Source organism: Polypterus senegalus, chromosome 1 (genome assembly GCF_016835505.1).
Source record: "Polypterus senegalus isolate Bchr_013 chromosome 1, ASM1683550v1, whole genome shotgun sequence".
In the NCBI taxonomy this organism is placed as follows: Eukaryota; Metazoa; Chordata; class Cladistia; order Polypteriformes; family Polypteridae; genus Polypterus; species Polypterus senegalus.
Genome location: NC_053154.1, coordinates 212,512,554 through 212,539,775, shown reverse-complemented (window position 1 = coordinate 212,539,775; position 27,222 = coordinate 212,512,554). Strand labels below are relative to the sequence as shown.

The following is a 27,222-nucleotide window of genomic DNA, read 5'->3' as shown; positions in this document are numbered from 1 at the left end:
GTCCTGGTGATATCGAACTTCTTCCACTTATGGATGATGGAGGCCACTGTGCTCATTGGGACCTTCAAAGCAGCAGAAAGTTTTTTGTAACCTTCACCAGATTTGTGCCTCGAGACAATCCTGTCTCGGAGGTCTACAGACAATTCCTTTGACTTCATGCTTTGTTTGTTCTCTGACGTGAAGGCTGTGAATACTTACGTACATGTGCTTTCTCAATTTTTTTATTTTTAATAAATTTGCAAAAACCTCAAGTAAACTTGTTTCACGTTGTCATTATGGAGTGTTGTGTGTAGAATTCTGAGGAAAAAATGAATTTAATCCATTCTGGAATAAGGCTGTAACATAACAAAATGTGGAAAAAGTGATGCACCGTGAATACTTTCCGGATGTACTGTACATGTAAACCTTCAAGAAACTGATCAGAAACACAGCCAAATTTGAATATTTTCTTGCATTTTATAAATGCCTTTAGTCCTTTATGTGTTGTGAAGTAAATATCATCCATCCCCTTTTTCCATCCCCGACACGAGCCCCTGAAGATTCATAGTATGAACACTGACTGCTGTTCCTCCCGATTATGCTGTTTGAAAACACCTAGACTAGACCTAACTAGATGACACTTTATTAATAAGTTTCTGTTACAGCATTGCACACGGCACGTTCTGCTTGGCTGTGCGATTAAGTCCTGCCATAATGTTGGCTCTTTGTCTTACAATCCACAGGTGCTGTGGGAATGACTGACTCCCTGTGCCTCTAAATTTACTCATCATCACACGCAAAATTAAATGTATACTCATAACTTTTCTTCATTCCTTCTCAATTGATCATGTGATACACACGTGCTTAGCCTCTTTTTCACTTGATTGCACCAGACAACTGAAGCACGTGCGTACAAAATGTTACCAAAAAAATGAATTCTTCTGCAAAATCATTGAAATAAGCTTTTGTAGTAACACAATATCACATGTCTTATGCTTTTTAAGTAATGCAGGTATGTTTACTTTAATAAAATAAGTATTGCATTAGGATACTCATTTTTGTTTTAAATTAATCTAATTACACAACACATGTTGCTTTTAATGTTTTACCCCTGTAATTGAAAACTATGTAAGAATTCTTCTCTGTTATGCTTTTCAGTCATATTATCTTTTGTCTGTCTGCTCTGTGTAGGATGAGTTCACTCTAGTACAGTATGCAGTCCCATGTTTGCTCTTGATTTGGGATGAAGGATCACGTATCCCTCTATGTAACTTAATACAGAATGATCTAATATTCCATATATGTGAAATATCCATACTCTGTAATGTCTTTGTCTAACAAAGGATTGACAGCATAACCTGATTTATACAATAAAACTGTAACTTTATAGTTCCCTTGGGAATAATAAAGTATTCATCTATCTATCTATCTATCTATCTATCTATCTATCTATCTATCTATCTATCTATCTATCTATCTATCTATCTATCTATCTATCTATCTATTTCCTAAATATTGCTAGAGTCTGAAGAACCTTTTAATGTGCCAGGGTCAAGGTAAGAATCTGTGTTAAGATATTATTTTTCCCTATCACCCCCAACACTGCCACAAGGGGGCAATAAGCCAAGTCTATGTTGAGTAGGCACAGAAGAAAGTTCTCCATGGATGCTACTTCAAACAAAGATTTAAGTTCAAAGAAGGAAGCCAGCAGTATTCTGCCAATATGCCAACTGGTACCAAGCAATTGCCACCAGTGGCTGTTTGTAGCAGTGGTAAGGCCACCTAGGAGAAATGTGGAGTTCCTTAACTTTGGAATAACAGACTGCTATATGGAGCTGTTGGAGGACACAGTGGCCTGGTGCATCCTAGCTTATCAGTGGGGTATAAATGGCCACACCTTGAAGATACAAACAAATTTTTCTTAAATCAGGTGGAGTGGTACCTCACCTAGAGTTAGTTACAGCCCCTCACAATCCTAACACAGGTTAAGTAGATTAGATAAGGGAAGGATGAAATGGGCAACCTGACTGATGAGACGTAGTATGCCCAGAACACTGGCTAGAACAGGGTAACAAAATAGCAGTTGAAAGAAGGTGAAGTAGTCAGTGCAGTCACTGACCATATGTGGTTATGTGCAGGGAGGCAGAAGATTGATTTTATTTTACTTTTTTCATACTTTTCCAATTCTTGAGTTATCCTTTCCTCAGTGGTCCTCTGACTGAATCAAACCATTTACAATAACAACAATTTCCTGTATAGTCCAAACTTACACAAGGAATGACTCAATGGGTTTTAACAGGCCCTTTTTTTGGCAGAACCCCAGCCTCGACTCCATAAGGATAAAACAAACCCCACATCCCCCCAAAAAATCCTTGTAGAATAAAAAGTGGAAGACATCTTTTGTAAGGTAGTTCAGGGAGAAAACACTTATTACACATTCACTGTATTATATACAGTATATATACTAGCAGATTACCCGCGCTTCGCAGCGGAGAAGTAGTGTGTTAAAGAAGGTACGAAAAAGAAAAGGAAAAATTTTAAAAATAATGTAACATGATTGTTAATGTAATTGTTTTGTCATTGATATGAGTGTTGTTCTCATATCTATCTATCTATCTATATATATATATATATATACGTATATATATATGTTGTTCTCATATCTATCTATATATATATATATATCTCTATCTATCTATATATTATATATATATATATATATATATATATATATATATATATATATATATATATATATATATATATACCGTGCTTGCAGCGAGAAGTAGTGTGTTAAAGAAGTTATGAAAAGAAAAGGACACATTTTAAAAATAATGTAACATGATTGTCAAAGTAATTGTTTTGTGTATTTGGCGGCAGCGTCACAAAGTTTTTCGTCTAGCTGCATCAGAAAATGTACCACAACGTCTGACACGCCTCCTTTTTACTGTTTTCTCACAGCTTGGATTGCTGCTGTCATATATACACACACACACACACACACACATACATACATACATACATATATTTATATATATATACACATATACAGTGGTGTGAAAAACTATTTGCCCCCTTCCTGATTTCTTATTCTTTTGCATGTTTGTCACACAAAATGTTTCTGATCATCAAACACATTTAACCATTAGTCAAATATAACACAAGTAAACACAAAATGCAGTTTTAAATGATGGTTTTATTATTTAGGGAGAAAAAAATCCAAACCTACATGGCCCTGTGTGAAAAGTAATTGCCCCTGAACCTAATAACTGGTTGGCCCACCCTTAGCAGCAATAACTGCAATCAAGCGTTTGATAACTTGCAATGAGTCTTTTACAGCGCTCTGGAGGAATTTTGGCCCACTCATCTTTGCAGAATTGTTGTAATTCAGCTTTATTTGAGGGTTTTCTAGCATGAACCGCCTTTTTAAGGTCATGCCATAGCATCTCAATTGGATTCAGGTCAGGACTTTGACTAGGCCACTCCAAAGTCTTCATTTTGTTTTCTTCAGCCATTCAGAGGTGGATTTGCTGGTGTGTTTTGGGTCATTGTCCTGTTGCAGCACCCAAGATCGCTTCAGCTTGAGTTGACGAACAGATGGCTGGACATTCTCCTTCAGGATTTTTTGGTAGAGAGTAGAATTCATGGTTCCATCTATCACAGCAAGCCTTCCAGGTCCTGAAGCAGCAAAACAACCCCAGATCATCACACTACCACCACCATATTTTACTGTTGGTATGATGTTCTTTTCTGAAATGCTGTGTTCCTTTTACGCCAGATGTAACGGACATTTGCCTTCCAAAAGTTCAACTTTTGTCTCATCAGTCCACAAGGTATTTTCCCAAAAGTATTGGCAATCATTGAGATGTTTCTTAGCAAAATTGAGACGAGCCCTAATGTTCTTTTTGCTTAACAGTGGGTTGCGTCTTGGAAATCTGCCATGCAGGCCGTTTTTGCCCAGTCTCTTTCTTATGGTGGAGTCGTGAACACTGACCTTAATTGAGGCAAGTGACGCCTGCAGTTCTTTAGACGTTGTCCTGGGGTCTTTTGTGACCTCTCGGATGAGTCGTCTCTGCGCTCTTGGGGTAATTTTGGTCGGCTGGCCACTCCTGGGAAGGTTCACCACTGTTCCATGTTTTTGCCATTTGTGGATAATGGCTCTCACTGTGGTTCACTGGAGTCCCAAAGCTTTAGAAATGGCTTTATAACCTTTACCAGACTGATAGATCTCAATTACTTCTGTTCTCATTTGTTCCTGAATTTCTTTGGATCTTGGCATGATGTCTAGCTTTTGAGGTGCTTTTGGTCTACTTCTCTGTGTCAGGCAGCTCCTATTTAAGTGATTTCTTGATTGAAACAGGTGTGGCAGTAATCAGGCCTGGGGGTAGCTACGGAAATTGAACTCAGGTGTGATACACCACAGTTAGGTTATTTTTTAACAAGGGGGCAATTACTTTTTCACACTGGGCCATGTAGGTTTGGATTTTTTTCTCCTAAATAATAAAACCATCATTTAAAAACTGCATTTTGTGTTTACTTGTGTTATATTTGACTAATGGTTAAATGTGTTTGATGATCAGAAACATTTTGTGTGACAAACATGCAAAAGAATAAGAAATCAGGAAGGGGGCAAATAGTTTTTCACACCACTGTATATACACATACATATCTTCATATCTACATATCTATATACATATCTACATATACACACATATATATATATATATATATATATATATATATACATGCCTATCTACATCATATATACACACATACATACATACACACACACAAATTATATATATGTGTGTATGTATGTGTGTATATATATGTGTGTGTGTGTATATATATGTATATATATATATGTATATATATATATATATATACTGTATATATATATATATGTATATATATATATATATAATGTAGATAGGGGTGTGTGTGTGTATATATATATATATATATATATACACATACATACATATATATACACATACATATACTTGTGTGTATAGCTTTTATATATGTGTGTGTATAGCTTTGGTCACTGAGTGCAAGGGAGAAATAATAAAATATAGTCTATAAGTTATTAAACAGTAAAACATTAACGTTTTAAGAAGTACAGGTACATTGAGCACTACTGGAGTGGTTGGGTAAACTACATTTTAAAGACTGTGTAACACAACAGGTAAGTAACTAACAGCAGCTAAAATGTATATGGATCATCTCTCGGTAGTAGATCCCTTTTGAAAGCGCTACGCGACGGCTGTGGTATAGAAATTACATTTTCTATGTGAACGTTCAAATTTGTGCCTCTGGTAATGTGCCTTACCGGCATTTAAAGAAAATTAGTTTTGTGTCCTCTGCAGTGTTAAGCGAGAAAGGCTTTGGTTTGGGATAAAAGGAAAAAAGGTGTAAAGAAAGGAAAGTTGCCTTTTTCTTTTATATAGTATAGAGAGATGTGTTCGCTGACGTTATGATCGCCTTTTGAGGACAGTCGCAGTGGGTCTTGTGTAGACTGGTGAGACGTCCTCGCCATTAATCGGCTGTGATGGCACTGTCAGTCCTCTACTCGTGTGCGTGTCTTCATAATCCGGGGTGAGAACCTCATAATCGTATACGTGCAAAAGAAAGTGTGAATCGCCTTAATATTATTTTGCCGTGGTGTAGAAAAGGGGTCCCGTGTTTGCACTTGTCTGGGCTATAGCGCAGGGGGGATGAAAAAAATTAAAAGTGCTCACTTTGACTTAAGGCAGAAGCGCAGTCAGCGTCTCAAAGGCCGGCACAGCTATGCACGCGCTGGCTGCTCGACTTTTGCAGGGCAGGAGACCACAGTTTTTGCAGACACGTTCATGATATCAAAAGTCTCAGCGCTCTTTGGAGGTCATTCATATATTATATATATATAGCAAAATACCCGCGCCTTGCAGCGGAGAAGTAGTGTGTTAAAGAAGTAATGAAAAAGAAAAGGAAACATTTTAATAATAACGTAACATGATTGACATTGTCATGAGTGTTGCTGTCATATATATGCCTGCCTAAATAAGTCACCCTCGCTTTGCTCTTACTTTATTTACCGTTCATTTAATCATGGCTATTGGCGGAAAAATTATAAAATGGAAGGAGGATGGCTTTACCAAAACAATTATTGATGGCGAATCGATTATTCATAAAGCTTGAATTGGTGATCTGTTTTTCTGTGTTAACCTCATATTTTTTCATACTTCTTCTCAAACTAAGGTGGTGCGAGGGTAAAATGAATCGGGATTCGCTGATCAATGTAATCAGTGTTCCAGGAAATCATGCATTGACAAAAGCTCCCCTGTGCTTGTAATGCAAAGTGTGATTAAATGCATTATTTTTAACGTTATGGAGCACATGCATCGAAGCTTCTCAGCTGTGCTTGTGCTAAGAAAAGGAAAGATTTTAAAAATAACGTAACACGATTGTCAATGTAACCTTTTGTAAGTAGTGCCTGGAGGATTCAGTGTGGAGAAACTCTATAGAGACAGCGTGTGTATTAACTTGTGGATTTTTCTGTGAGTATTTGGTGGCAGTGTGACGAAGTTGCTTCGGAAGACGGCGTTAGCGGAGCTCAGCTCAGAGCCAAATGAGATGAATGGGAGGGAGATGATGACGTGACTCCCCCACCCGCCTTAACTGTCAATCCCCCACAAACACAGTCTCTCGGAATTTGCATAAGCACACCCCTTCACCTACAATTTTAACTTAGTTATAAAGTGATCAAAACTCTCGTTTATATCCTCGTCCTCTCATTAAACTTGTATCCCGCATTACCTGTGGGCATGTGAAACGCCAGCGGTAGCCTGTCTATGAACTTAATTTAAAGTTTAGGTTTACACCTTGCTTTCTTTCCGAGGTAGCAGCAGTCATGAATATGGTAGTATATGTCACTTGCTCGCTTCTTATTGTTTCGCTGCCTTCTCAATTATATAATGCATGTTTTCTTCAGCGCTTTTTGGTGGTCTTCCTGGTTTTCTAGGCACTGCGTTGACAGTCAGTTCACGTGATTACGTGAGAGGCGTGATGATGTCACACGAAACTCCGCCCCACGTCATTCCAGCTCAACTCCATTACAGTTAATGGAGAAAATACCTTCCAGTTATGACCATTAGGCGTAGAATTTCGAAATGAAACCTGCCCAACTTTTGTAAGTAAGCTGTAAGGAATGAGCCTGCCAAATTTCAGCCTTCTACCTACACGGGAAGTTTGAGTGAGTGAGTGAGTGAGTGAGTGAGTGAGTGAATGAGTGAGTGAGTGAGTGAATGAGTGAGTGAGTGAGTGAGTGAGTGAGTGAGTGAGTGAGGGCTTTGCCTTTTATTAGTATAGATATATATTTCCTGGTACTGTTTTAAATTTAGTTCCTGCCTTGTGCCCAGTGCTGTTGGAATAGGGTCCTCTCCCTACAATCCTGAGCTGGATTAAATGATTCTGAGAATGCTATTGTTTATATTTGAATTCTTTTCCATTATTGCTTTGCGCCCTCCCCCACCATAGCCTATCATCTATAGGGGAGGAATGAAAGCTTTAGATTTGTTAAAAATTTCAATGTCCTTGACATTTTAAGGTCACCTGATTACCGAAAACATCAATATCTGGATGATGGGTGTGTCTATCTGTGTGTCACAGTTTCTTGAGAACAGTCTAAAGCTAAAACAGCTGGATGGAAAAATACCAAAATTGAAACTAAAGCCTGTTTGTTATGAGAAGACGATGCGCTGATTAGTTTTTGAGCCAAATCATGCAAGAGAAAGAGGCATTCTAGAGAAGCCCTCAAATTACTTTTTGATAATATCTCAAGAATTATGGCAAATACCGTAATTCTGTAAGTAACTATCAATTCTTCCCATCAGTTGCTATCATAATGACTATTTTATGATCAGAGAGATCAGCATCAGAGCAGTAAATAATTACTGAAATGTTATAGAATAGTTCAGGAAACTTGGTTCCTAGGGCACAAAGCCTACTGATGCTCATGTCCAAATTTTTTCTTCCAATATACAGCAATCTGCAGGAGGCGCTCTTTTACACTACAGTGGGTTAGACACAGAATTTACAAAATTCTGCCCAGTTCAGAATTGACTCTATCTAAAATAAGGCTGTGACTGTACCAATCAGTCAGAAAGTCACCACTAATGACTAGGTCGAGATTGAAATTCAGGTCCCTGGACCTGTGAAATGATAGCCATTACCATCATGCCATTGTATTGGCCCAATTTTACAAAAATGCAGGTGAAATTCTAGATTACTGAAAGCTGATGGAAACAGCAACTTTTGAAATTACAGTAGGTTTCAATAACTAATGCAAATAAGAGTGCCCAGCTGAAGTACTGATAAACTCTATACTGATATCATACAAGCATCAGAGATGTCAGTCTAAAGTATAAATACACAATGGAGATGAGATATTATAGGTTGTGGCAGACAGCTGGCTGCTCAACCTGGCCAGGACGCCCAAAGAAGAGAAGGATGGGGGAATGCAGCTACTGTGGGACAATGCAAGATGCCAGATGGTGAGTTCCCTGCAGCATAGCGCTGCCCCGGATTCCCGCAGGGCACCATGAGATTTGGAGTTCGGCTTCTCAGCACTGCTGGATACTGTGAGTGCCGCCAGGAGACACTGTCCGGAAGTACTATCAAGTTACGGGGACGGAAGCACTGATTTACTACCGGGCAGAAGAAGAACGCAAGCTCTCCATCTGATCCAATCCAATGCTGGCAAGTCATGTGAACGGAAGAGGAGAAGCACTTCCGGGTCAAGGAATATATAAAGGACTGCTGGAGACCCAGCAAGCAAGCCGGAGTAGTTGGGAGGTAGTAGATCAGAGTTTGCTGGGAGGAGTGGAGGACAGATTTGTGTGGCTTTGTTGTATTGTTATTATTGCTGTGTATGGTGGTGGAGGTGCTTCAGGGCACTACTAAAAGAAGAATAATAATTAAATACCTTCTTGGTGATTTTACCCTGTGTTCAGTGTGTCTTGTCTGTTGGGTTGATGGAGACGACAGTGACCCCTATCGTCTTACAACAATCGTTTCTGTTGCAGCAGAGATTTACACTTAAAATATAATTAGAAGACAATGCTGTTTACCAGCCAAGGCATTGATCTGCAGTATATGATATAACTAGCAAAATACCCGCGCTTCGCAGCGGAGAAGTAGTGTGTTAAAGAAGCAATGAAAAAGAAAAGGAAACATTTTGAAAATAACGTAACCTGATTGTCAATGTAATTGTTTTGTCACTGTTGTGAGTGATGAGTGTTGTTGTCATATATATACATACATATATATATCTACATATATACACACACATATATACACACACATACACACACATATATACACACAAATACATATATATATATATATACATACATACACACATACATATATAAACATATATATACATATACATACATATCTACATATATACACACACAGCTATTTCAGATCAGTGCAATACGCTGTTTGTTAAAGCAGTTGACTCCGCTCTTACGTGCAATAACAAATCAAATCATTCAGTTGTCTTTGCTCATATGTCATTTTAGAGCTGGGCGCCTGGCATCTTTTTTTGGCCACAGGTTCGTTTCTGTTTGGTGTGAGGTTCTGTGTTGTGGAGATTCTCAGGATGGATTGCAGGTGCTCATCAGTGAGGCGACTCCTGTGTGCTGTTTTGTTAGTCTTTATCACTGAGAAGAGCTTCTCACACAGATATGTGCTACCAAACATGCACAAGGTTCGAGCCGCATGTAGACGGACTTTTTTTGTTCTTCAAAGTCACCAAAGCGCCGTGCAAACTCAGTGCGCAATAACTCTAGCCGCAATAACTTGCAGCATCATAAGGTAGACTTGATTAGCGGTAAGTGTTGGCAAGGCAGCTGAAGCGCTGCATTATGGGATCTGTAGTTTATTGTGTTACCAGCGCTTCATATACCGGGCCATTAATAACAATAATACAGTATATAAAATGATCTGCGGGCGGATATAATTACGCCGGGCGGATGTGGCCCGACCCTTGAGTTTGACACATATGGACTAAATAGAACTTGAAAAGATATATTTTTCAAATGTGATCGCGCAATTCAGATAGAGTTGACGCACTACAGCCTGCATGCCTCAATGAGTCATCCTCCCTCGCTCTTACTTTTTACCGTTCATCTAATGAATACACTGAGTATGGCTTTACCAAAACAATCATTGATGGCGAATAAAGTATCCATTATTCGAGTATGTAGATCGGATATATATATACACATATATATATATATATACCGCGCGTATCAGCGAGAAGTAGTGTGTTAAAAAGCTAGAAAAGAAAAGGGAACATTTTAAAAATAACGTAACATGACTGTCAATATACAGTATTTGTTTTGTGAGTGTTACTGAGTGTTGCTGTCATCAAGGATTTGATTATCATTATTTCTTTCAATCAGGTTCGTATTTGTAGGATGTGTTGTGTTCAAGTTACATTCCGTGTTTGTCAATCGTTGTAAAGATGACAGGTTTCATTCATCGATTCGTTTCTTACTGCATCAATAAACAGCTCGTCTTCTTCTTTATCTGAGACCTGACACACTGCATGCACGGGTTTTTTACACTGTCTTCCTTTAGCGGGACATTGACTTTTCCACCGTGTGCTTTGTTTCCGCAGTAGCTGGATTTATGAATATGCTTATCAGGCGCTTCATATTTTTGCTGCCTTTTCAATTGTGTAATTGGTTTTGTTCAGCGCTCTTTGGAACTGTTGCTTTTATCTGTGCACTCGTCAGTTCCGTGAGCCACTCGGTGTACATGCATCGAAGGTTCCCAGCTGTGCTGGTGCCATCTCGTGCTATGTCCGTGGCTGTATTTAATGTTACCTTAGTCCTGGCACTTAAAACTTTCTCTCGCAGTTTCGCTGAGTTTGTGTCAAACACCACCCTGACCATCTCATCTTCCTCTCCATAAGCACAGTCCTTCACCCGTGAATATTTACCCGTGGCAGTTTGCTATTGGATTGCCGCTGACGGACGGACCTTATATGGGCAGGCACTAAATTACAAGCGCCAGCGCAGCCTGTCTATGAACTTAATTTAAAGTGTAGGTTTACATCGTGCTTTGTTTCGAGTAGCAGAACTCATGAATATGGTTGTATATGTCACTCGCTCGCTTCTTATTGTTTCGCTGCCTTCTCAATTATATAATGCATGTTTTCTTCAGCGCTTTTTGAGGTCTTCCTGGTTTTCTATGTACTGCGTGATTACGTGGGAGGCGTGATGATGTCACATGAAACTCCGCCCCCACGGCGTTCAAGCTCATCTCCATTACAGTAAATGGAGAAAAACTGCTTCCAGTTATGACCATTACGCGTAGAATTTCGATATAAAACCTGCCCAACTTTTGTAAGGAAGCTGTAAGGAATGAACCTGCCAAATTTCAGCCTTCCACCCACACGGGAAATTGGAGAATTAGTGATGAGTCAGTCAGTGAGTGAGTGAGTGAGTGAGTGAGTGAGGGCTTTGCCTTTTATTAGTATAGATTCATTTCAAATCTAGAAAATAAAAGAAACCACCCTGTATGTATTGTCACACATGTGCACATTGGAGGCAGCAAGGGGGTCCAGGTAATGCCAAAACGCAGGGACAGAGTGTGTGTGTGTGTGTATCAGGTGTGCTAACACCTCTTCTCCCATTCTTACAGGAGCAGTAAATCCTAACTCTCCTCCTCTTCCAGCTCCAGACCACACCTCTCGATGACTTCACTTCCGCCTCTCCTCCAGATGACCCACCTCTTCCTTCCCCACAACCATAAAAGCCCACCATCTTTACTCTGCAGGCAAGTGACTCAGTCCTAAAAGACTACTTGGCAGAGTATCACGCAGCTTTATTTTTGCAAGTTAAAACTGTCTATATAGGGTAGATCCTCCAAACCTTTTTTTTGTGCTTTGTCTCTTTTACAGAATGCATGTAATGTAGGATGATTCTAAACATTTTTGGAACTTAATGTTGAGATTTTCTATCAGTAATTATTGCATAGTGCACTGTATGGTGCTAAATAAGGATACACTGAATTGATTAAGGTAAGGCAGAAATTTAAACTTACTGGCCAGAACAGTCTTATCACTGCCTGTGTGGAGTTCTTCTGTTTTCCCATTTCCTTTTCAGATGGGAACTCCTGCATCCCAAACTTGCTACTCTGAATCGCCCTGTATGAGGGTATCAGAAGACTGCACTCTGTGATATTTCATTTAGGACTGGATTCCTGCCTCCCTCGACCATACCAAACAGGTCTGCAGAACTGACAATCATCAACTGCCAAGATTCCCAATCTGCACACTGAGAACCAATCAAGGTCAGGGATTCCCAATACCAAAATTAACAACGCAGTTGGTAGTATAAAAAAAAAAACAATGGAGAGTACAGAGACCCACTAACAATAAATACAGCTCAGAGATGTATACTTTTATTGCTAATGACTAAGAGAGAAGGAGATTCTCATTTAAAACAGTAATCACTAATGGAGAACATAAAGTTCAACTTAATAAAGATCAGACCTTCTCAGTTGGAAGTATTGATAACTATCAGATAATTCCAGTAAAAAATAACTGATGACAGTGGGAAATCTGAGCTTAGTGATAGATATACAGCTGAACAAGATTAGACATTTCCAGTAAAATATGATGAATGCAATTTAGTTACCGTCAGAAGAATAAGAAAAATAATGGATTGCCAGGACACTCTAAATCTGTGCCAAGGTGCTCTAGAGGTGGCTTCATCAAACAGTTTTAGCCTAATAGTGGATCAATGTGGATGCAACTCTGCTTTTCCCCTTGTACATACATTATAGATGATAGGAGTCCTGTTTAATCATACTTGGCTAATAAGAAACAGTCCTGTGGTTGTGCAGTCTGAGTATTCTAGGGCTGCTACAAAAATGGGATGAACCTTAAATTTTAAAAGAGACAGCCTTGTCCACATTCTTGATATTAACCTGGGCACACCCAAGGAGAACCTTAACCTTTACCAAGGTTGTACCTGGTTTCCTATTTGGGATATTCTTGGAAAATACTTCAAACTGTAACTAAGGCAGCAGCCATTCCACCTGCACTTCAGAACAGGTAATCCACCTGAAGCTAAGCATGTTTGGGCCTGGCCAATACTTGGATGCGAGACCATCTAGGAAAAATGTTGGGTTACTGCTTGAAGAGGTATTGGTTAAGCCAACAAGGGGTACTTACCCTGTGGTCTGTGTGTTGATCCAAATGCCCCAGTGCAGTGATTGGGGCACTGTGCTGTAAAAATGGTGCACTCCTTCAGATGAGACATAAAACTGAGGTCCTGACTCTCTGTGGTGATAAAAGATCCCTGGGCATGTTTTAAAAAAAGTAGAGTGTTCCCCAATGTCCTGGCTAAATTGCATTCTCCATTCTTAATCATCCAAAATCTAATTGGCTATCTCTTTCACCCCTTCAACCCTTAATGTGTGCTAAGTGTACTGGTTCAATAATGGCTGCCATCACATCATTCAGTTGGGTGCTACATGTTGATGGTGGCCTGAAGTGCTTCCCCTCTGTCCATTTAAAATCATTTTGAGTAACAAGAAAAGCACAATATAATTGTAATTATTATTAAGGATTCCAAAGTACTAAGATTGGAGTTTCTGTCATTTGTAAATTACACTGCCCTTCTGGACACATCCAAATGTAAGCTTTGCAGAACACAGGAAGTGTCACGTATAACTGAAATGTCACTGAACAAACCCAAATCTGACGTCATGGCTCTATCCTACAAAAGACTGTACTGAGAAGTTAAGAACCTTAGAGTCTTGTTCATTACTCACCTGGGATAGAACCACAGGAGTTGTACCCAGATATTACAACAAAATTCTCGATTTAAAACTCAATTTATACCTTAATGTTTAATCCTGAATACATGCTGCAAGTACAAGGGCCTGAAATAAAGCTACTCTGCACAAAACCTTAATTTATTCTCCATGACAGAGTGGGGAATTAACTGTGTGGAGGCCCTTCGAGTATACTAAAAGTTGACTTCATATTGACAACAGTCAGTTGAAACTCTGGAGGCATTTAGATAGATAAGATAGATAGATAGATAGATAGATAGATAGATAGATAGATAGATAGATAGATAGATAGATAGATAGATAGATACTTTATTAATCCCAAGGGGAAATTCACTAATTTATAGAGTATACAACAAGAGGCACAGGGTGGTTAAAGGAGTACTAGCAGGAGCAGTAGTAAAGTCATGTATAGAGTACAATTACAATTTGTCTGTGCTCATCCAACCAATATACAATACATTGTCATTTTCTGGTGACATGGTACACAGGAACGTATTAAAATATATGTTAATGTAATAGCAACAATAATGGTGTTATGTCAGGGAAATATCAGTCAGTCAGTGTTCTTCCAACCCACCATATCATAACACAGGGTCACGGGGGTCTGCTGGCGTAAATCCCAGCCAGCACAGGGCGCAATGCAGGAACAAACCCAGGACAGGTCGCCAGCCCACCGCAGTCAGGGAAATGTTAATCCTGCATTATAAACAATATTTGAACATTGTCTAGAAGAGATGGAGAACATTATGGAAGGGTTATACCTCACGTCGAGGCCATAATCCCCCAGATGTTAAAGGCTGTTGCTGGATAAATGTGATGTCTAGCTGCCCTAAATAAGCTGAAGCCATTACAACATCTCATCAGCACAAACTTGAATGGATGGACTTGTTGTCCATATGTGAACTGACAATTAAGACATACTATATAACTTCTCTGCAGCATTGTCTTTTATTTCATATTAAAGTATGGTGTTTATACAAAGAAAGGCACTACAAAGTAAAGACTGCATAGCTGATAAAAGTTCTCTTTGTTGATATTTCTCAGTCAAATACAATACAGCTTTAATTACTAAAATCAGTCACTGTGGTTGAGCATCTGACAGAAGCTCACATGAATACCTCTAAGCTAGGAATAATTTCCTGTTAGTAAAACAAAAAGGTGATGATGTTTTTCACCTTACCTGATAAAAATACTGTACAGTGCTAATTTACACATACAGAATTTAAAAGTATATTGGTTAAAAATTTTTTTAAACTTTGTACTTGCACTTTAATACACAGATCTTACACACATATAAACATATATATTTATATATTCTCATATAAAACATTAAATCTGCATTTTTACAACTTAATCCATAGGACTATTAAAAAATCTATCTTCTCATGAAGTTACATGAATCTGCATTAAAGTCCAAATGATGCTATTCTAAAGAAGGCAGTCACTAAAACATGACACTTCTTGATTTCATGACCACTGAATTCACCAAATAACATGGTCTGCATAGAGCTTGTGGTCGAGGTTAAACAGCGACCAATGCTGGTTTTCTAAAAGGATAACATAAACATGACTAGAAATGTTGACTTGGAAGTAAAAGAAGAAACAGTCTGGTCCCTTATTCAATATTGCGCAAGAGAAAAAGAAAAGTCTTTGGAGAGTTTAATGAGGTTTGGGAAGATGGTGCTTGAGAGATACGATTCAAAGTCTGCTTTGCTTAAGAAAAAGGCACATTTGTCAGCACCAGCCATCAGAACAGATTTCCTGGTCCTCAAAGGCAATTTTCAAATCTTTGGTCTAACTGGAAGTCATCCTGAGCAGTTACCCATGGTCTGCACATAGATTAGTAAAACTGAGGCACCAGGTTCCAAGAATGACATCCAGATTACATCCAGAAAGATCAATATTTTTCTTTTTGAAAAACGTAGTATTTTTTAAGACATCAAAGTTGTTTTTTTTACACTATTAGAACATCAGAACATTCTGGTAATAAATTCAAGGCACTTAATCCCAGTGTACTCATATAAGCTTCTTGAAGTGAAAGAAAATGATGGTAATTTGTCCAACAAAGCCTCACAGCCTGTATGCTTTTTTTAAAGGTGGTATAATCCTTTAATGCAGTCAATTCTATTTGTGATGGACTTCAACATTCCAATATGATGACAAAGGGGATTTTACAAAAAAAAAAAAAATACGGAGGTGGCACAGTAGGCCACATACACCTCTGCATGTTGTACACTGAATGCTTTTGATTGTATCAATTATCGCAAGGTGACATAGAAGTCCAGCTTATATGTACATTAATTTGGCGTCAGGCGAAATTAAAACACTTTATTTAATATAAGATGCCCATATCTCAAACGTCCAATCACTTTTATCTACAGCATGGATATATTTTCTGGCTGCCCTGAGTTTGAGTTGGAAGATACTCCTGCCTCAGATTTGTGGTGCCTTTCTCCACTGGCTCGTTGAAACAATACTAGCAGTGTGCCATTTGATACTGCTGAAAATTCATAAGCAAATGTCCCAAAGAAAACAAGGATGACAACTGTAAAGGCCCATTCACAAATTGCTGATGCATGCTGCAGTGCAAAGCTCTCTTGAACAAAAAAGGCTCCACCTGGAAAACAGAAGGTTAAGGAATACTACCAGATAAAGCACGAAAATTTAATAACAATGAGGGGAACATATTACAAATACACAACAGACATCTGGATGTATCAAGATGGCTCTGATTTAGAAGATGGTATGGTCCATCCCTGTGAATTTAAAATAAATGGCTGGCTTAAGTACAGAAAGTAAAGTACAATAAGGAAGATTATGAAGGAATTGTTCTAGCAGAAATGAAATGATACGAGTGTAATAGCTTGGCAGAGGAAAATGACAATTCAATAAAGATCCAACAATGTCAGAGTCAAGAAAAATGAAGAAGAATCTGATCTACCATTAAGGGCTGTGGAGGGGTTAAGGAATACAGTTTAAACTGGAGTAAAAACATTCAGAATCATTTGAATTGACTGAGAGAAGACACACAAGAATTCCCCAGTCTTGTGCAAGAAGCTAGAAAGAATAAGATGGATCCTCGATTATCAACTTAACTAACCTAACAAAAAACAGCTTTTGTCCATGGTAGACATAAGAAAGGTACATGTAAACTGGCACAAAAAGAAGCATAATCAATATTTTCAGGAGCACAAGCAAACGCCTTCAAAAAACACACAGCAAAGTTAGACTCACTGGAAATATGTAGAGGAAATAGGCAGAGAACCCAGAAGGAACAAAGCACTAATTGGGAGCATAATCCCAATTATACATTAAGGAAGGTCTAAAAGGCACTTAAATATCATATAGGAAGGGCTAAGAAGGACCAGTCTGCACAGGCTTGAAGGTACAAAATGTTAGAACAAACAACCATCCATGTTTCCAATTTTTATTTCCCTCCTATCAAGCTACTGTGGCATAATTAGAATTGTATGGTAACAAATGACATAAAGAGGGCCCGGGTTTAATAATAGGCAAAAAGGAAACGTCCGGGGTGAAGCCTCCCACGTCAAGAAGATGTTGGAAACAGAAGTCCAAGAATAGTTTGAATAACTGGCATAAGTTATGTTAAAGACGACTCAGGCCTGAGAAGTCAACTAAACCTGACAAAGGAAGGCCAAGTATGGCTCATCATTATGCTTGCCATAATGTGTGTATAATAAAAAAAAAAACTCCCAGAATAATTTAGATGATAGATAGATAGATAGATGGATGGATGGACCCTATTCATATTCAGTTAGAAATTCACAAGTGTATATAAACTCAAACCATTAACTCAGTGAGACACCAGCATAAACCATCTACAGGGTACACTATATTGTAATCTACTCAGCAATACATGCTGAAACAGGGGAAGTTACAAGTTTGTCTTTTTGATCGCAAAAAACACAATTTTTTACAGCTGTGTTAACAGGCAAGTCTCATATTTCACAGAAATACATTAGGTGCCCATTTCTCTTATATAATACATCTTTTCTGTGCTGGGGTGCTCAGATTCCTGTGGAAGATACCTTTCCTGCTCCTCTGCTGGAGAGCAACTCTGAAGAAGACATCTTTGAATTTTGTTGAATCTGACAAGCTTTACAGTTTTCTTGTGTGATTTTAAGCTGTAATGTTTCTACAAGTGTCAAACAGTGTGTTTTTGAAAATTACTGTTTATCACTTTAATGTTTGCAGCGCATAGCCTTAATCAGAACAATACATATGAATTTATTACATAGTGTAATTAATTATACAGAATAGGCTTACCAGTAAAGGATCTATACAGACATGAGATCAAACTGTTTCTATTGTGGGCAGCATGGTGGTGCAGTGGTAGCGCTGCTGCCTCGCAGTTAGGAGATCCGGGTTTACTTCCCGAGTCCTCCCTGCGTGGAGTTTGCATGTTCTCCCCGTGTCTGCGTGGGTTTCCTCCGGCGCTCCGGTTTCCTCCCACAATCCAAAGACATGCAGGTTAGGTGGATTGGCGATTCTAAATTGGCCTGGGTGTGTTTGTGTGTGTCCTGTGGTGGGTTGGCACCCTGCCCAGGATTGGTTCCTGCCTTGTGCCCTGTGTTGGCTGGGATTGGCTCCAGCAGACCCCCGTGACCCTGTATTCGGATTCAGCGGGTTGGTAAATGGATGGATGGATGGATGTTTCTATTGTTATTAGAAGAATACAATATTCCAATAGCTCTTGATAACACTGTCAGTCTCTGAGGGCTATTGAGTGTTGTTTTTCACAATGCTTTTATAAAGTGTTTTCTTTTACTCTTGGAAAGGCTGCCACTGCTGCCATGCCTCAAGCACTGTTGCCATAAGTATACACGTGTGGGATGGCACAGGCACCATTTTGTGCTTTTTGTTTCACACCATTTTGTTTCTCCCATGTGAACTTCAAAACTAATTACATAAAGTGCAATTCTGCCCTTTCGAAAATAATTAAAAGATGGAAAAGAAACAGTTATTTGTGGATCTATCCGATATTCTGCTTGACAACATAAAATATATCTGCTTTGATTTTAGATTCTTGTTTTTTTGTAATAATTTTTTGCTACTGAAATAGAAAAGAATTTAGACAACAAGCTTTTTCTAGTGTTTAGAATAATCAAACTTTGCTTCTAAAAACCAACAGCATGTTGATCTAACAATTATATCGATGCTTTAGTCTATTCTGTTAGAACAAAAGAGTTGGGCAAAGGGATCACTCATTTCCTGACTTTGTAGATGTATGAGTGACCCGTAGACGCAGCAGCGTAAATATTTCACTTACACTATCTAGGTGTGATGGTGTATTTTTAGGTTTTCATTGCAACTGAGCTTCTAACAACTGAAGAAAATGTACAATTAAAGCATAATTGAAACATTTTGCTCTAAGTACTATTTGTGACATCATATCTCTGTAGGTCAGAGAAATTGACAACACATAGATTGAGCACAAGGAAAAAGGAGAAACATAAAAGACGCTGAATCCTGGATCTGCTCAGGATCACCAGAGGTGAACACTCGTGGTTATATAAAAAAGTGTTATAAAATGAGAATTGAACTGCTAGTGAAGCACCACTCTAATAGAGCAGAGCCATCTTGATTGAGAAGTGGGCTTGTTGTTAATGTCCTGAAAGGAAAAGCACACTCAGCCACACCTCATTGCTTGGAAGCATATTGTCAGGTATAATGACAATGAATTAAATTGAACCCAATCATAAGAAAATATTACAATTTTAAGATAATTATTTGAATAACTGATTTTATGTTATAATACCATATACTAAATATGGTAAAATGCACAACTACACTTGAAAAAAAAGTGTCTGACATGGAGAGATGACATGTAGGAATCTGTCACAAGAATACAGAATGGGAAAGAATGCTAAGAGTGACACAAGGAGACATCATACTTGATTGGGTGCATCAGATATGGACAGAGAGAAAAGGACAAAAAATGACAAACACAAATAAACTCAGCAGGAAACAAGCAAACTTGTCCTCACAAATTTTCTCTTTCTATATGCAGTATTTTATCTGGAGAGTGTTAATTCATAGTAAGATAATATGGGATGGCAGGTGCCATGCAGGAACTGAAAAAGGATACTGAGAACCAGTGTGATGAAGGCTAGCACCGTAAGACTACTACGCAAATGAGCAATGTGATATTCACGCTGTGTATGTGCCAGGCGATACGTCAGCACTGATTGAAGGCACGCAAACAACATGCTTGTAGGAAAAGCCACTCCAGCTCCAATGTAATGTAGCACCTTAGAACTGTCCACCTGCAGGGAACACAAAACATATTGTAATTAAATCAAAAACAAAAATCAAACAAAGTCCTGTAAATTAGCAAATCTGTCTTTGAATAAATCACAGATATGGCTACGTTAAGAATTTTACAGTGTAATAAACCTTCACACTTTCCTTGTTATTTCTGCCACCTGCACAGGCCTTCCACTGAATAATTCCATACTGTTCACCAGCCTGTTCCAGTGCAATGTACTGCTCATCACCATTACTTCAGGTATATTATATGACCTCCTAATGCACACTTATTAACCATCAGAACCCTCCCATTACCTGTACCTAACCATTAAAAAACCATCCTGTTGCGGGACATACATAACATTGCCCTTTGTTCAATGCCTTACACTCAAAATCTTCCTTAAGCACATCTGTTCAGGTGTGTGTTTTTGCTAAAAACATTATTTACCTGTTTATCCTAGCCCATCTCCCTTCTAACAACAACCTCATCTCGCCCTCTGCCTATTCAAGCAATGTAATTAGGGTATTAGCGATAGAAAACACTTCTGTTACTGCAGGCCATCTTTTCCGACTTCAGCAAACAGCCACGCCGCACATGTTGTGAGGCTTGTAGTGCTTGCTTAGGCCTAGGCTTGTAGTGCTTGCATAGGCCTGTTCTGAAGCATGTAACTCTCGTAAGTGGGGAGTAAAAAGCCAAACCTCCTCAGGCAATGAGTTCTGTTAAAAGTGGTTTCCAGGATGTTACACAAGTAAAATAAAGGGACTCAGATTTAATTCTCTGTGAAAAGGCTTACGGGAAGAGATCCTAAAGTTACTTAAAAGTTGGCAGGACTTTACATATTTTCCATATCACAACCATATGCTTCAGTACACCATCAGAAATAAACTTAAAAATGGGCAAAAGGCAAAGTCACTGTAGTCCACAGTCTATGTAACCACAATAGACGAGAGGGGTAGCATAGAAATTGCCAAAATATGACTGAACCCAGGTCCTGCTGTCTTCACTTCCACTTCTGATCTGACAATATTTCTGGCACATCTTACTTCTCAAAAAAAACAACATCCTATTCTCAAACTGCACCAGCTGTGGCATGATATTGATGTCTTCTTTGCAAAATGTTTTATACAACTTGGGTGCAATTAAATATAACTACTTTTTATCAACGTCAGTTATTATGTTTTTCTAACACCATGCAGTTTATTGTGACACTGCATGTAGTGATGCTGCTTAACAGTTCCAGAGTTCTGCATGTTTACTATCACACAATCAGTCATCTGTATCTTAGGATAATCAGTAACATTAAAATGGGCCAGTATGAAAGAGCTTACGTGTGCCCTAGAACCAACTGATACCTTGTGCAAAGTTGGCTCTTACCTTGTGCCTGATCCTTCATAAAAGTAGGCTCATAAAATGGATGGGTGGAGTGATGCAGTTAGTTCACAAAAATAGCAAGTCTCATCTGCATAATTTAAAGTAAATTCAAATAAAAATTATACTTACTTTTCTCTTCAAATGGACAACAGTGCATTGAGTTTAAGTGTATCATGGTAGTGAAAATTGTTTAAATGCACACTGTTGCATTATTTTCATTATCTGGGGAGACTACTTTAACTTTGGGTGGCATGTTACTGAAATGCAAACTGGACTTTATCCTGTCCCACAATAACCTTCTAATCAAGCACAAAAAAGAATAACTTCTATTAGACAAGATGTTTCATCATTTGAAAAGTATGTTTAGTAAATAATGGTGCTCTGCATTCCTTTTCAACACGTAACATTTTACTAATGGTGCTTTGCATTTGGTGTCAACACAAAAACATGTTCAATACATTAAAATTTAATTTTGGATGCATATTATAGTATAGTTGAAATATTGCCATTTTCAGAAAAATGTATTAATGACATCATAGATTAATTGTGATTTTGAATTGGACTGGAGTGAGTGTGTGACTGATGATGGACTAACACCTCCCCCAAGTGCTGGCAATAGCTTACTCCTGATGATGCCTACTACTGGATTAAAAGATTTACAAAATGGATGGATGGATAGCATGAAAGTATTGATTGGTTATTAATTTGATGTAGTTACTGCGGTGGGCTGGTGCCCTGCCCGGGGTTTGTTTCCTGCCTTGCGCCCTGTGTTGGCTGGGATTGGCTCCTGCAGACCTCCGTGACCCTGTAGTTAGGATATAGCGGGTTGGATAATGGATGGATGGATGGATTGATGTACTGTAGTTAAAAGGTAATACATATTAATTGAAATTTAATGTTATAAAAAAAGAGTAAAATAACATAAATTGAGTCTTATTAATTGTATGCTTTCTTATTCTCTCAAGATTTCTACCATTATGCACAACACTCTGATTGGCTGCACAAGCTTCAATGGTGTAATTGCACAATGTTTGAGTGGTCCATTACTAAACAAATTATAAGATTAACAAGTATTGTGCATTGTGAAATGCATCACAAAATTATCAAATAAAAAAATCCAAAGTTTTACCACGTTATCATTTTTTTGAATAAGATGTTTCCTGTAGTCTACTTAGAACAGCATTCCACACCAAAATTGAAATAGTAAACTGGTAAGAAAAAAATGTAATAATTGAGTAAACCTATAAGTTGTGAGTCTGAATTGCTAAAGATCTGTATCTCAAGGAAACTTGAGTTCATAGCTGTCTACATCAATGCTAACTGAAAGTACAAAAATCTAAAGAAGCCACTCATCTCAGTCATTACTGTCTGGGACGCAGTTCTTTGGAAACTGAAGCTGCAGGCCATTTTCATCAATTATCTGTCTCCAGAATTCCTCTTTCTTATAAGACTTAGGGTTAGCCTTTTGAAGTTTACAAGCAAGTAGGATCCAGAGTCACACCATCACATCAAAAAACCAGCTTTCATCCTAGACAATATTGCACTGTAGCTGGACCATCAGAAGTGATTGCCAGCAATAACAAGAAATGGATTCTAAAAGGCACATGTACATTTTGACCTATAGCAAGCTGTGTACTGCCTGTGGAAAAAATATTCAAGGTCACTTTTATGCCACATCATCCAAGGAATGTGATCACAGTAAAGCACACTACAGACTGACAAATATGTCCATCCACCCTTTACCAAATGTGCTTTATCAGGCTGAGGTTTTGGTGAGGAGAGGGAGGGGTAAAGGAACAGAGCTTGTCACAGCACCATTGGGCGCTGGGCAGAAAACAACCCTGGATATGGTAGTAAAACTTAATTCAAAGGAAAAAAAGAAGCATGAAATGAGACATAGCCATCTAAACTAACATCATTTTAACAGTATAATAACCATTTTCTATGAAATATATACTAGCACAACTAGACTGCAAGAAGATTATGGTAGCTTGCACAGGGTCAACTACAAAGTCAGAGTTAGTAAAGAGCCTTGAGGTTAATAGCTCAGTTTCTAGGACAGACCATATTTTTTGATACCAGACCAGTGCTTTTCTGTTCCTTTGTGTACTGTGAATCTGTGGTCAAACTAATAATGGTGAATAAAATGACAATGCATTTGTTAACATTATGTATAGGACATTGCTGACTCTCAGATAAGTAGTTCCGAGATCATGTCGAGGTCTGGTCTCAAGTTTGTTCAGTTTCTTCCTGTTTCCCAAAGACATGCAGAACTGAGTGGCTTGTTATTGGCTTTGTGCTGGCGCATGAAAGCATCCTCTCCCACAATTGCACCTTGTATTCATTTAGTTATTACCTTGTGCCCACTGTCAGCAGGACAGGTTCTTGCAGACTTTGGAATGAGGTGGGTTTAGAAAATGAATAATGATTGAGCACCTTGACCATCACCAGGAAAAGAGGTTAAGAAAATGAAACAACAAGAGATGTTGATTGAGACAATGAATGCTACGGCTTAAACTTGAACTAACATCTGTCCATCCTAAACAGTTACTATCCACCCCATCCCTAAATAAAGTTCCAATGACTTCTCAAAATTAGAAGCAGAATGACCAACTATACCCTAACAACCCTGCTAGACATGAATTAGTAGGTCACTGTGAGATAAAAAGGCAGCAAAGGACTGAACTACTAAACTTGGTGAAAAGGTGCTAAACCTCTGTAATGTGAAAAACTCAAATGACAAAGTCAAGGAGATGAAAGTACAAAGGTTTTCAGATGTGAGGGGAAGGTCCCAATATTGTTCTGGCCCTTCTGCGACCCCAGATTGGTTTAAGCGGGATTGAGAATGTTATTTTCCTAACCCAGGTTGAAGCAACTTTTGAAGCAACAAGAACACATTATGCAAACTCCAAAAATATTCTGAATGATTAATGTATAATGAATTTATATATAAATAGACATCATAATTTACAATGAGCAGTGATAATTCCTAGTGCAACTTTGATAAATATTCTCTGGCATGCTTCACCAGTAATTATTGTTTCATTCAAAGAAGAACAGTAAGATCAACTATAAATAATGACCAGCGCAGCTGGAGCTCTTGATATATTTGTTAAGGCATTTTGCTAAAAGGGGAAAAAATGGCAGATGCAATTCCTACTCAGTTTAGATCAGAGATACTGCAGTGCTCGAGTTGGTGTTAGAAAGTATGGTTTTCTTTTTCATTGGCCATCTGAATCTAAGAATCTATGTTTATAAGTGCTGAGCTGATTACATTAGGTGGTGGAAATGTGGAATGTAGACTCTCCATTTACAAAACATCCTTGTCTATTAGAACACCCCAGGTCTTTAAACTGTGACCTACTTATATTCTTCAAACAGAAACATTTTGGAATGATTTAATATAATTGCAATTTGAAATAAATAAGTAGGCTGAAGCATTTATAGGGACTAATCAAACTGTAAATTTTCCATAGCGAGTTAATAAAACAGGAGACAATGGTCTTTTTCTAACAAGACAAGAAGAGAGATGTTTAAGGACTACTAAAGCATAAGAAAAACATAAACTTTAAATATCAGATTATATGAATACCTTCCTTGTTTAAAGTAGCATAATCTGCATCTGCTATCATGTTCTGAGAATACAGAATATGACTCATCATAAATCCATCCATCCACCCATCCATTTTCTAACCTGCTGAATCCGAACACAGGGTCACGGGGGTCTGCTGGAGCCAATCCCAGCCAACACAGGGCACAAGGCAGGAACCAATCCTAGGCAGGGTGCCAACCCACCGAAGGGCACACACAAACATACCAAGCACACACTAGGGCCAATTTAGAATCGCCAATCTACCTAACCTGCATGTCTTTGGATTGTGGGAGGAAACCGGAGCGCCCGGAGGAAATCCACGCAGACACGGGGAGAACATGCAAACTCCACGCAGGGAGGACCCGGGAAGCAAACCTGGGTCTCCTTGCTGCGAGGCAGCAGCGCTACCACTGCACCACCGTGCCGCCCCATCACAAACCACACAGTAAAAAGTTTATTGAAAGTACTTGCTTCAAAAGTTATACCTGCTATAAAAAGCACTATATAAATTTTAAATATTCTACATAAGCAGTAAGAACTTTAGGATAAAAACTGGAGCCTGAGAACAATTAGCTTTACACCAGGTCCACGCGAATGGGGAATTTTGATTTAACCATAAACGAGATCCATTAAGAGACACAGAGTTTCATGCAGCACTTGACCATGGAAGAGGTCTAACAATGAAGGTCATCTTCAACCACTTTCTAGAAGTTTACAGAAGACAGGTGTCATGCATGCACGTCTGAGGTTCACTATCCAAGCTCTTTTAAGGTATGTGATACCACCCCAGGCTGAGAAGCAGTGCTGCTGCTAACAGTCTTGTCATTTTCTTCCTCTAGTCTTGAGAAATTGCCCAGTGAGGGTAACTGACCCCACCCCTTCTGATCCTTGAGGTACTATGGGATGACTGCCCAGAAGGAGGCGTCATTAATTGCAGAGATGACCTGACAAAAGTAGAAAGAAGCTCCAAGTCAGAAGACCCATCGGCAGAGCTTGACTACGTGGCATTTACTTTTGTTGTCTTTACTCATGACATTCAGCGTTGTTTTAGTTTTGGACCTTATCAGTAAACAGGGACAGCCATGTTGGCACCCCAAAGTATTCCTGTTTCGTTGACCACGCAGGCTTAGGAAAACAGAATAATAGAAGAAAGAATACAGTCTACTTAGCATAAGCAACAAACACAACTAGAGATGGAACTTTGGCTTCCTTGATTGTCACCAGTGCTAAGAGATTTGTAAACCCTGTCTTAGATGATGGCAAATGTCACTCTCAGCAGTTAAGACAATCTTTGACATTAAAGTTACCTTTAATACATCTCACTTTCATCCCTACATCACACCATAAACATGACAAATGCATCCATTTAAAGAAAATTCTAACCCCATGGTTATTTATATGGATTTGCAACTTTACTTTTCAATGTTGTCCTCACATGCCAGAGGTTGTTCACCTCGGAGACTTCCTCTACAAGGTATGAAGACATCTCATTGGATGCCACTAGAAGCATAATGATTTCCAAGGCTCACTCCATACCTGGAAGTCTCCTTGCACCTATTTTTCATAAGGTGTATTTTTTAATTTCCAATCACCCAACCACATCTTCATTTAATATGTTTTACACTACTCTGTAAGGATCCGTATAGGTAGATGTTACAGGCACGGTTGAATCTGCCTATCCAACTAATTCCATGTCATCTTTATTAAAAAAGGTTGTCACATTTTATTAAAAATCACTTAAACTAAAAAAGTGCTAGCCTTAGGAATGTTGTAGGTCAACATTTTAAACATTTGCTAATTCCGAAACAATTCTTTTCCTCATACCACTGTTTTTGACACTTGTTTGTGATTTCGGCAATGAACTAAAATATTTATTTAATTTTCATGGAATATTTTAGTTAATAAAAAGAGCTGTTTCAGACACATTTCACTTGTAACATTTTTCACTTAATTTTCTTAATTGTATATCAGAATCCTAAGTTCATTAATTAAATATTTAAGATTTCAGTGAGTATAAAGTCAGATTTGTCCATTTAGTCGTGACACTGACCCTTTTCCCTTGAGTAAAATGGTTACATTTTGTGGCCAGTTAACCACAGCCTATATTTTCACATCACAACTTCTCTCTTTCTCTGGTAATTTGTCTTTT

General features: G+C 38.5%; 1 protein-coding gene across 5 annotated transcripts in view; it reads right to left on the bottom strand.

Annotated features, from left to right (window-relative positions):
• Positions 1-14,768: 14,768 nt before the first annotated feature.
• LOC120538985 (transmembrane protein 150A-like) overlaps positions 14,769-27,222 on the bottom strand; it is a 115,149-nt gene continuing 102,695 nt past the window's right edge. For all 5 annotated transcript variants that reach the window (XM_039768651.1, XM_039768659.1, XM_039768642.1 and 2 more), the window contains 2 exons: positions 19,949-20,126; positions 14,769-16,456 (listed from right to left, as the gene is read on the bottom strand). In XM_039768651.1, the coding sequence (XP_039624585.1) occupies positions 16,215-16,456; positions 19,949-20,126 (420 nt within the window). In that variant the 3' untranslated portion in view covers positions 14,769-16,214. The remainder of the gene's footprint in view (positions 16,457-19,948; positions 20,127-27,222) is intronic.